Source organism: Podarcis erhardii (genome assembly GCF_964252035.2).
Source record: "Podarcis erhardii genome assembly, chromosome: 12".
Lineage (NCBI taxonomy): Eukaryota > Metazoa > Chordata > Lepidosauria > Squamata > Lacertidae > Podarcis > Podarcis erhardii.
The window spans coordinates 41,711,925-41,724,700 of NC_138513.1; the positions used below are offsets into that span (position 1 = coordinate 41,711,925).

Sequence of the window (12,776 nt, forward strand, 5' to 3'; positions counted from 1 at the left end):
GAGAGAAACAAACCATGAACTTGCTTCACATACCAAACCCTTGTGGTTTGCTGCTTCCAGTTCCCTGAATGGTAGAGTGAAATAGCAGTGATTTGGATTGCGGATGCAGTCATATAGTGAACATCTGCTAAAGAGGGTAGTTGGAACATGGCCTTTCCCAAAGATCTTATGGCAAAGGCAGGCTAGCATGGGTCAAGGCGGTTCCTTCAGGTATTCAAATAATGCTACCTGTTCGTTATGCACATAGGGCACCACACTTTGTAGAACTTGTATGGGACTTTGCATGAAGAAGTATCTGAAGAAGGTGCATGCACACGAAAGCTCATACCAATAACAAACTTAGTTGGTCTCTAAAGTGCTACTGGAAGAATTTTTTTAAGTATTGTTTTATCACAGTTGCCAATACAGAGATTTCAGATGTTTCTCTAAAACCCTGTTAAGCTGATTTGACATTTGGTCAAAGCAACTAGAAAACAAAGCTTGGCAAAAAGAAAAGAAAGGAGATGAGCCATATGTTTCATGAATGAAGCAAGATTAATAGAAGAATGAGTAGGAATCTCCAGAGAAGCAATGGACTAACAAGTCACACAGCAAAATGTCGTTTTAATGGAGTAAAATGTGTGTCTCTCTTTGTCTCATCTGTGTCAACGGCTTGCAATTTAAAATAAAAAATAAAAAAGGTCAGAAGAAGGCACCAAGCCTGTTATTTATTAGTATCACAAAATGCACTCACCTAGCTTGCTGGCAAACACTGCAGAGCCAACCTTTCTCCTTCCTTTGATAGGAGCTGCAGTTCTTGCAGATGTTGTATTTGCAATCCTGGCACTGCCGCTTGGTATTGATGAGAAACGTAAAAGGGGAGCAGCAACGCATGCAGCAGCGCTCGTTAAACCTCTGCTGCTTGGAGAGAATGCTGCACTTGTTACCCTCTTCATCGAGCTTCTGCTTCATTTCACTGGAACCCCAGAAGAAAGAAACGAAAGAGAGAGAATCAAAATAATGCCGTTTCCATTCAGCAATCGGACCAGTCTTCAGTAGCATAGGGACAGACCCTCCAAGTGTCCCTATTTCCTCAGATTAACAGAAGCCATCCTGATTTCTGATTTGATCCCGGAAAGTCCCGCTTTTCATTAGGATGTCCCTATTTTCATCAGAGGGTATGGCATGAGTACTCAGGGCCATGTTAAGCATATGCACTGCAGGGGTGCAAAAATCCGCCCGAGGCTCCCCCAGGTTGCCCAGAGTCGTCGACCCTTTTTAAGAGAGCTGACACCACGCTTATCTCTGCTCAGGAAAAGAAAACAGGAAACATAAGGAGCCCAGCACAGCAAACTAGCCTGAGGCATCAGCATTGGTGGCTGAGCGAAGCCGGGCACTTCATGGTGTAAGCAACGTGCGCTGGGTGGGCCTCTCTATGGCCCTACGCCAATCCCAGGTGCGCAGGAGGTCGGAGCCAGCCAGCCACCTCAGCGCCTTGCTTGCTTGCTCGCTCACCCCTGAACTCACAGCACATAGCCGCCCGCAGCAGAAGAGCCTGACGCAGCGCTTTGACCATTGGGCGGGCTCTTCCCTGGACTCCCAACTCTCGGGCCCCGGACTCTTGGCTTGGCACCCCTGAAAGCCCAGTGCCCGGCACCCCTGGTGCCTATGGTTAAGACGGCCCTGTGAGTACTACAGGTTTAAGGGACCCCTGGGGCAAGCTTTCATTGGGGGGGGGGCTCTCCAATTCATGCTGCCCTGGTGGCCATTCCCAGGTTCTCTACCCTGCCAATGCCATGCCTGCTCCTTTGCTTGCTTGGCAGCCCCACACTCCTACGCTGCACTGCAATCCACCCAAGGGCAGGATCACCCTTCCTGTCGCAGGCTTGTTGTTGTTGTCTCACCTGAATGTTCTAGTCCAAGTATTCATCAACCCAAGCTTGTTGGCTTACCCATCTAGGCAACAGGCTGGCTGTCCGCTGCCCATCTGAAAATGGCACCCAGAGGATGTGCAAAGAGAACTACTCTATATGATTACATAGCATTGTTGCCTTCCCATTTCCTCTAAGATCCATTTTCAAATTGGCAGCTGGTGCTGATGATCTCTTAAAAAAACCACACCCTGTGGCACCTCCCACCCACCCCACATGCTTTTTGTGTAGGTGGGCAATATCAGGTTTTCATCGTCATGGTATATCACCAGCTAAACATCACAATATACTGATATATCACAATGTCTGAAATAAGGAGGCATTGCAAGAGGCTGCCTTCATGGTTTTCACTGCATCGTGATTTTTGCCAGCGCCTGCTCTTGTGATTTTCTGCCCCATGCATGGGGCAAGGGAGGGCAGAGCCAAAAGAGTTAACAGGGGCTGCAGGAGTCGAGGCAAGCATTTGTGGCTTTCCCCGCAACATGATTTTTGCATAGCGCACACACACGCACACACACGTACAATGCATCTTGGAATGCTATTTTCACTAACATATGCCTTTCTATGTACATTTCCCCCCCAATATACTCATTTTTCTACACATTATTTGGTTGGAGTACCGAATTGCAAAAATTTGGAGAAGTGTGAATTTTGAAGGACAACTGTGTTTCACTTCACTTCTCGCTTGGGGAAGTGTGAGTTAGGTTTCTTTGCATTAAAATGTAAACAGAACTGAATTGCTCCCTTATTCCTGGATTAGATTTAATAAGAAACTCTTAAAAACTATACTGGAATGTTGTTTTAGAATCACAAATCTGTGAGGTATAGTTATTTTTAGTCAATACTCCTCCACCCCATGCCTTGAGGAGGGATAAATGAGGTCTACTGCAATGTGCTTTGAAGATTCCAGAACCCTAGGAGCAGTGAGCCATTAAACTTTAAACAGCCTAACTACATTCTCTAAAGAAGTTATAAAGGTTTAATGCCAGTTTATGTAATGTTTATATAATGTCATATATTATTGCTCTTTTGTTTAATGCTCTCTAGAACCTGTTGAGTGGTGTCCTTCATTTCCATTTGAGTGGCCCCTGCTTTTATAATTTCCGAAACTTGTATTTTATATTTCCCACAGTACTAGCCTAATAAACCACACTATCAGTCTGTGTTACACATGGCAGTCACTTTCCTCCTTGCTGATTAACAAAGGACTGTCTTCTCTGCCAAAGCAAGCATCCTGAAGCCCTGAGAAACGTAATGCAGTAAGGGGACAAAGTAGCAACTGGTCTCTCTAATGTAGTTGCAGTAGTAGTAGTAATCATCATCATAACTTATTATTTATACCCCGCCCATCTGGCTGGGTTTCCCCAGCCACTCTTTTTTAATGACCTTGATGACATTATTGATTTCATCTTCATAGCCTCAGAATCTGTTCACACCTCTGCTCTTTCCTTCTCAGAACATTTCAACCATTTGCTGCATTAGGTCAACAAACAACGGGAGAGCGCTAGTCTGAGAATGCTACCTGCTATCCTGCCAAATCTTTACCTAAAAGTTTCTAGTGTGGTGCTATCTGTCTTTCTACAGTTTGCCAGATCCCAGACCATGATACAAACACATTTAAATGCATAACAATTCTATAAAACAGGAGGTGATAACAAATCAATATGAGATAAACCATCCGCATATAACCAACATGCTAAGTTCTAATTAATGCATGAAGGGGTTAAGACCATAGAGTAAGTTGGTGTGCCCAGCATAGTTATGTCTCTCTCCCTCACCTTGGGTGGATGGGTTATCAAGCCTTTGTTCTTTGTTAACCTTACCAGCAAGGAGGTCTAAGATGAATGCTCCAAGCTTAGATTGCATGACTTAAGCAAGCCTTTTCCTCCTCACCCACCAAGGAACCTGTGTCTTTTGCCTAAGGATACAAACCAGCATAACAGCTGCGGCTGGTATTTCCAGACATGGGGAATCAGCCATTTTTCTGTTTCTTCTTCCCAAGCAGATTTCGTGAAGCTGCATAACACCTACATGGTCTCATTTGAATGTCTGCTAACTCCTTCCACATTCCTACTTAAGTCTTTTACAAGATGCAGAGTCCAGCCAGCTCCCACCTTACCACCACTTTGGTTACCACCTAGCCCGATGAAGAGTTCTGAATAACTCAAAAGCTTGCACATTATTTTGTGTCATTTTGGTTGGCTTAATGAAAGTATTGCTCCAATATGGATTTTGGAATTGGCTGATTCTGAAAGCACTACACTTAAAAAAAACCTTTAAAAACCTTTTAGGATAAATAGACTAAGAGAAATACACTTTAATTAAACGTGCCAGAAACGTTTACTGAATAGAACTTTTCTGTGAGTAGGCTTTACAGAAATATCGTGGCAACTGGCAAGGGCACTGCTAGTTGTTAATTCAGTGTATTAAATACTCTGAGGAACCCATGTTCTAATTCCGTTGCCAGCTAATTGAGAAAAAAACACAATGCACCCTTTGAGAATATAAAAGCCGGAAGTTATTTGCATCTGTCTCTGGCACTAATTGCACTAAGAAAAACATGGAAGGAAATCTGGCATTGGTAATGCACTGAGCATAGCAGCAATAGAATTCATGGTCCCAGGTAACATAGTCTGAAGTCACCTGAGTGAGAAGCTACCACCTGAACAGAGGTTAAGTAGTTCTGTTCTGTGTTTGGATTACTGCCATGGAATCACATGTATGGTGCTTGGGTTTCCCTACTGAAGAAAGGTGGGAAATAAATGTAAGGAAATAACAATGCTGTTTTATGGTTACATTATGACACTGTTCATAATTTGGATTTTTTCTAACAGAGGAATACAACTTGCATTCTAATGAATAATGAACAGAGGAAACTCACTTTCTAGAAAACATCCCTAGACAGTGCAGAGTTGGAATTGTAGGAATAAAACAGAAGATAAGTCTTCAACATTTGAAATAATAAAATATTTATTTCCTCTACTTCTAAAACTCCCCAGATTTATTATTTAATCAGCAGAACAGAGGGTATATTTGTTAAAGTTCAAAGAATAACAGATGCATCAAGGAAAGTGGTAAGTTATGCAAATTGGACAAACATTTCAAATTACGCACTGTGATTGCTGCTACTCAGTTTTAAAAAGACTGCACAAATAAAAATGCACCACCCCCAAGAATATTGATTTTATATTTGTCTCATCTGGTTTCATGAACTGATCAAAGTTTGCTTTTTAATTTCACATTGCTAAATTAAGCTCACCTTTAAAATCAACCGGGGCAAAAATTAATGTAATTTATTGCATGTTGAGATGGCATGTGAGATTAATTCACACTGAAGTCTAGTTCACATAAACAACAGATGAGGTGTTAAAACTGTGCCTGGATGACTCCACTTCAAAGGGAGATGGGAAATTGCATGATTGAATGCTTTCCCAGGAGAAATATTTCCTGCTCTCGTGAAGTGGGTAATTCACACATGCAACCCTGACACCCAATTTTAGATCTTTTGACCTTGAACCTCCAGAATGTGGCACCTCAAGGGTAACAACCAAGATAAATCAAAAGTAATTTTATCATATCAAAAGGGAAATACCATACTTATTAAAAGATGTAACATGGGATCAATAAACACAGACTTCACAAGCTACAATAGGCTAAATTTAAAAGGGTTTGCAACTAGTAAGAGTTAAAACTAATCATATAGCCTATGAGGTCTAGGACCACTAGGATCATCTAGTTCAGCCCCCTGCAATGCAGGAATTGTTTGCCCAAAGTGGGGCTTGAACCCAGAGTTAGGAATTAGCAAAATACAGGGTGGTTCAATTCACCTTAACACACAGAACCTAATAGTAGTATTTGCTGGCACTGTACGTATGCACAGAGTACACAGTCTGACAAAATGCAAGAGAAAATAAATATATCTAATCTTTGGGCTATTTCTTATATGAGGCAGAAACTGGTTTAAAATGCCCCATTAGATGTACAATTTTAAAAGCAAATAGCTCTTAATGCATTTTCCCTTGAGCCTCAACATTTCGTTATGATTTACTGTCAAAACTGGTGTTTGCTTTCCGTTGCCTTGTGGAACCCTCTGGCAGTGGGGCAGCATACAAAGCTGAAAATGAAATTGCTATCATACAATAAAAAGTTTCAAAAAAGTAATAAAGCCATAGCCGCACATCTTCAGCAACTTCATTTGCTAGAAAATGTTGGTATTTATCATGAGCATCTAGTATGGAATCAAGTACAAGTATTTATTTAGATTTATAGTTTTATTTGAATGCCCATGGCTAAACTATCTCATGGTCCAACAATATGCCTGGGCTAAAGACTAGCCTCAAACTCACACAAGACTGCGGCTCTCATTCTGTTAAGAGATTTTTCAGTCATCATGTACGGAGCCAAGTGTGCTGCTCAAACGTTACATGGTTCGTGGAAGGAGTGCAGTTCACATGGGAAGTTAATTTGTGCTATGTGGCCTCCAACATATCATTGGATTAAAGTTATAGAATTTTGATTTCTTCCTCCTCTTTGTCTCCTTTTCCTCTTTCTCCTTTGCTCCCTTTTCTTTGCTCCTTACTTCTAGTTTATGGTTTGAAATATTGATTTGAGGATCTCTTTGTTCAATGATAGATAGGGCTATGAAGAATTCAATATGCAAAAGGTTCCTTTCCCCATCATTTTTTCCTTTTTCCTTTGGCTGGTGCTTTTCCATAGAAGTAGAGGATATTGTTAGGAAATAATGGTGTATGATAGCCCTTAGGCCTCTCCCTTTCTATGCTGAATGCATGATCTACTCTGTTTTGGAAAGGGGTTTGTCCGTTGGTCCATATTCCCACCCATCTGCCTCCCCATATGTAGATATTCAAACGCCTTTCACAATATTGCCATCCAAACTGTCACAAGGGTTCCAGAGGTGGAGCAGCCATTTTTCGTCTACATTTGGAAACGTGGAAATGGTTGGAGACCACTTTGAATCAAGATGACGAACCAAACAGTTCCAAACTCTAACAATTTGGACATCTCTGAAGATATTGTCACCCAATTTAGCACCAATAATCCAATTTCCAAAGATGGAGAAGGATTGAGATAGCACTCGATGCCATTTTGAATCAAGATTGTGGGCTGAACCTTTCAAAACTGTGCTGATTTTAATCAAATTTGACAGTAATCTAATAGGGTTGTGTACCATATTCAGATAAAGCCTTACTTCTGAACCAAATTGGGCAGATTTGGATAGATCCAGGCTTGGGCTAAAGACTTTCAGCTAATGAGCAGAGGGTACAATATTGGTGGCTGCATGGGTCTTAGTCACCAACATGTTACCCACAAGGAGCACACTGGGGAAGTAGACTACTGTAATAAGTTTAAAAACAGCTATTATTATTATTTCCAAAATAAAAAATCAGACTATTTGTATTAAGGAAAGTGATTGGGAATGCACTGGGAAGTATGGAATAACAATTACTTGACATGATGTTGTACAACCTCTCCTCAGAAACAAATCAGAATGAATGCCCAGTAGACAATGGACATCGTATAATCTCCCAACAAAGCTTCTGCAAACTAATCAGGCTGAATGCTCTGGGCGAATACAGCCAATATTGCAAATGGGGAAGACTGCTTTTCAAAACTTTCCCGGGCTTCCAACTTGTGCAAAATCTGAAAAGAATCCACCCTCTGTTGCAGCCAGGTTTTGTTGCTGCCACACTTAGTACCACCAGCAGCATTATGTAAGTATTCATTTCTATAAATATTAATAAGTGAATTTGGTGGGGCAATAATTGTTCAGGTTTGTCCAATAATTTGCAATGGTACAATAGTGAGTCACAGTGGATGTGCCACACAAGAATTTTTATATCATTTCATAGCATAAAATTGTCCTGCAGCAGTGGTTTAACATTTCAAGTGATGTGGTAGACTAAAAGCATTTATTATGTAATGTACAGACATTATGTGAATCTCATGATTTGAGTAATGATTAAAGCATCCTTTAAAACCGAAAATAAATGAAGGGGAAACATGAGAGCAACCACTGTCAAATATAGCTTTCGGGTTTGGCATGTTTCTTGCAAATAGAAAGGAACAGAGATCTCTAGAGCTACTCTGATAGTCTGAGTGCAATATACCAGCAAATTGGCTGGGCAGGTGCCAAGCCTTACAGATTCCATATGGCTCAGAACCTTGAGAGATAAACTTTAATGCAGCCTCCAGAAAAGAGAATAGAAATATTCAGTTTCTTCTTGATGCACAGAAGTCAAGTAACTTATTTCTAATCAGAGCCTCTGCAAGATTTACAATCCCAAGGTTCATCACAGAACTGATTTCCAAGAAGCCAAGTTATTATTTGTTTCGTGCAACCATTATATACCTTCCTGATAAATGCTTAATCAAATAGTCCAGAAGTAGGTGATCCTATAATGGTCACTATTATGCCCAGTGGCTGCAGGCTTCTGCAGTGTTTATCACAGTTCTACTACTGATAAGAACTGTAGAGAAGTAGGGTAGGGCGACTTAAACCTGTCCCCAACTTTTGGGTGGACATTTCTAGGTTTATGGTATTTGATCCAGAAACATTGGTGAGGTATATAGCTAATCCACAAACGGCTCCTTAGAAACCTTGAAACTAGGGTATATGGCATGCAGCACAGATACCCAATATGCTAACACTAATGTTCAAAATGCATTCTATAGGGGCTTGGATATGCCAAGCTGATATTAATGTTAGTCCAGGCAAAGATACCTGCTAAAACAAGTGTTTTCTTTTTGAAATCAACTCCACTCTCCAGAATAGAACCATCTACTTCTTCTGAGTGCTACATTCTGGCCTCTAATACTAACCTTATTGGAAAGTTTATATTCTACTTCTAAGACAAAGCTGGTTGTAGAGTAATTAAGGAAAATAACATCTGTACATTAATCATATGGCTTGAGCGATGCCAAACTAGTTCTCAGGGTGATGTATATAATGGAATATTCATCTCTGCTGTGAATGATTAGATGTATTTCCTGCGCTGGTGTTTCAAACTGGATAATATTGTCATAACTGTTTGAGAAATACAATTTTACGCCTCTCTATTAGCAGCCCCACTGCCATTAGTGCAGAGTGAGAGAAGGGGGGCTAGGTGCAATTTGGGAACCATGGGCAGACACCCTTTTCCTCCTAAGATACATTACCAAGGAATCAAAGTCTGAGATCACTCTCAGATTCCATACTGCTACTCACATATGAGCAACCCTAATGACTTAATGTTGAGGGGAGGTGGAAATGTTCTATGGGAATTCTCAGCTAAGCTTTTTCATCAATTGCCTTAGAGATTTTTCTACAATCAAATGCAAGAGTGGACATTTCAGTTTACATTCAGCTGCCTTTCAGCTCAGATCTCACCTGGCCTTTGGCAATTTATGGCTGAAGATGTGCCTTGACACAGAAACAAACAAAAATACATTGCAGGATAGGTTTCAGCAGTTTTTGGGGGATAAATGATATACATTGTTAGATGCTGAAAATCCAACAGCAGAACCACTAAACATATAGGATAGTTTTCCATTTTGACCCCTTACACAAAACACCACTTGAGCAAGACAAAGTAACTAGCCTATAAAGCCTGGATTAATGACTAATACTTTTCACTGAATTATGACAATGTATACAATATTATTTTTCCTTTCAAAACTCAATGCTGGGCTTGTTACAAAACAAAACAAAAAAGTGAACTGCAGAAAGGGATTAACAGGCACATGATAACAACTAAATAAGGTAAAAACCCAGCTTTCCTGCTTGGTCAGCCTCCGAACAAATTAGGTCATCCAAGAAATGCCAAGAAAGTTACATTATACATCATACTTGCAAGGCTAGAAGACAGGTACCAGTGGTCATCCTCACCAAAGAAATCACCATACAAAGAATGGGCATTATGCAGAACTTAATGAATGCAGGAAAATAGCAACATTTAAATGGTCAGTTGTGATGATAATGACCTCTTTAAAAAAATCACCCCTGCCTTCTCTCCACATTGAAAGCAGCTCACACATTTAGTATACTGGAAACATACTGAATAACAAGAAGGAATAAAATAGATTAAGGCTGCAAGCTTAACAATGTCTACCCAGTAGTAAGACCCATCAAATACCATGAAACTCACTCCCAAGTAAATGAGAACAGGATTGCAGCAGAACTCCTCCGTAAAACGTTCTGAAGTGGTTGCTCATCTAGAATGCCTTTCCAAATTCTTCCAGGAAAGGCAGTCATGAGCTCCATTAGGAAGTACATTTCACAAGGTCAGAGCCACAACCAAAAAGACCTTGCTCTACCAAATTATTATTCTCGCAGAGGTGATGGGGGCAGACCATACTGCAAAAGATACAGTAACAGCTAAGTATAGTTGGTGCTCAGTGACACAGCAAACCTCTTATCATTGTGCTGCATAAACATGTCCCACTCTGCTTTGTATAAACTGCAATACTATCGCCACATTTTATTAACAAGTGGAGTTACGTTGATGTAGTTGGCTACGTTTAATCCACAGCATCTGTAGGTAGTAGGGCTGGCGATATTCTCTGCAGAGCCACTGCCAGTCGGTGACTTTTTTAATGTGTAGGATTGTGGGTTTTTTAATAAAAAAATAAACAACAACAATACTTCTCTCTCTTCCCCAAACAAAGATTGGCCAACATTTATAAAGAAAACAGTATCTTTAAACATGTCAAGATTGCCATGGTCTCAACACCTTAAAATATTCTCTAAAGTTAGTGTAGACAATAATGGGATAGAATGACCTGTAGTCTAACAGGGACAGTTGGAGCATATGTGACCATCACCATATTCAGCCCTTTTTGACTTTATAAATTACACCAGATTATAGAAGTACAAAGTTATATAAATGACATAGTTAAGAAGGCAGGATAATGAGAGTTGCCATCGATACTGCTGTAAATTCCACTCTGAAGTGCATTAAAAGTCGCTGCGGGAAATGATCTGAAGGGTGAAGAAATAAATAAATACATAAATAAAAGATGTAGACCAGGATGCAAATAATCACATTGCGCTAGTTTCTTGCCCAAAGGTACTTTACACTTTAATTTCTCAAATCAAAATCTGCATAACAAATGTGTTTTTTTGTTTTGTTTTTAAGTCTTCCTAAAGTTTCAAAATAAGTTTGCTATGCAGCACAGAGAGGATGGGGCTGATGTTCGATAAAAAACCCCCCAATTTAACTGGCATGTGTAAGCCTTTGGTTGAATCTAAAGTGCTTTGGAATGTGACAATAGAAAATGCTCAGGTTGTATATATGTGTAAATAAAACCACATATTCTAAAGACACCACAGTCTACACTGCCATTCATTCCAAGGAAATTGAACTCTGGGTATGCACTGGAACCTGTGAAATCTCACTGCTGAGAGATTGGGGTGACTGTGACAATAATATTGCTTCACATAAGTCACCAGTGGATTTACTGCCAGTTAATATGGAAGCAAACCACTGCTGTTTAAAAAGCTGGGTGCAAGCACAAGTGAGTTCTACCAGCACAGCAACTGATTTGCACACTTTTACTGCCCCAAGCAAGTAACATAAAACAAAACAAACGGTAAAGCTGCTTCTTAATTGCAGTTTATTTTCCAGAAGGCTCTGTGCTTTTTAGGTACCTTCTGTTGTTTCATATTTTGAACATCTGCTTAGAGGAAGGAAACTCAGGAAATGCTAACAGCTTAGTTATGCAGAGGTGCTGGGGGGTGTCAAGAATTTCTAAACAAGTGAACACCTCCATGGTGATATAGAGACTATTAACAACACAATCCCATTCATATCAATATAGGGCCAATTCAATTCAGGCACTTAGCCCCACTAACCCCAGTGAGGCTTACTTCTGAGAAGGCATGTATAGAATTCCACTGCAAGGTAGTTAGCCAGGAGTTATTTGCCCAAGGAACCTGATTATCCTAGTTCAGTGGTGGTGAACCTATGGCACATGTGCCAGGGTGGGCACGCAGAGCCCTCTCTGGTGGCACACGCACTACTGACACATCTGAGTGGAGGCAGCCACTGCCGAAGAAGAGCCCTGCCCCCTCCGCCACTGTTTGCCGCCGGCACGGCCACTCCTCCACCAGCCGGGCGCTCATGGGGCAGCTCCCCAAGCAGGCCACGCACAGCTGGTCTCCAGCGGCCCCAGCCCCAGCTGCCGTGCCAAGTTGAGAAGCGTCACTGACCGCTGTGCACCATCTTTACTGAGCGGCAGCAAGCCAGAGAGTGGGGCTGTGCCGTGCCTGGGAACCTGCCTGGAGCACAACCCGTACTTCGGGGTGCTGCAAAGACGTGGCTCCCATCCAAGTTCCGGGGCCCCACCGGAGCACCACCCAGCCCCTAGCCTGAGCCACGTCTTGCCACTGCAGTGAAACAGCGGAGCCTATACAGGGTCCTGGGCCTCCTCCTGGGAAGCAAGATACCTCAAAAGCCCAGCCAGCCCACGTGGCAGAACTTTGGGCAGCGTGCTTGGAGCGGGGTCCCCGGCTGGGGCGGGCCTTCAGCTTCACTGGCGGGGACGCAGCAAACGGTGGCTGCTCCTACAAGAAGAAGTCACCACCCAAAAAAAGCTCAGCAAATCCGGGCAATCCACCCCCCCCCAAAAAAAGTTCAACAACTCTGGGCACATTGTGATAAATAAAGGGGTTTTTGGCTGCGGTTTGGGCACTCGGTCTCGAAAAGGTTCGCCACCACTGTCCTAGTTCTTAGTTTCTGGGTCCTGAGAAGTTCAGAGTCCTCAGAGCAAGAGAAACTCAAAATACTGAAGGTAGGAAAGTGACCTGTTCTACATACTGTAATGGTATGATTCTGATGGGCATTTGGTACTGGTTGTCTTTGTATCAGT

General features: G+C 41.7%; 1 protein-coding gene across 7 annotated transcripts in view; it reads right to left on the reverse strand.

Moving 5' to 3' along the window:
• The window catches only part of MYRIP (myosin VIIA and Rab interacting protein), a 155,912-nt gene that overhangs the window by 84,512 nt on the left and 58,624 nt on the right, over positions 1-12,776 (reverse strand). For all 7 annotated transcript variants that reach the window (XM_081882012.1, XM_081882016.1, XM_081882011.1 and 4 more), the window contains exon 3: positions 734-955. In XM_081882012.1, the coding sequence (XP_081738138.1) occupies positions 734-955 (222 nt within the window). The remainder of the gene's footprint in view (positions 1-733; positions 956-12,776) is intronic.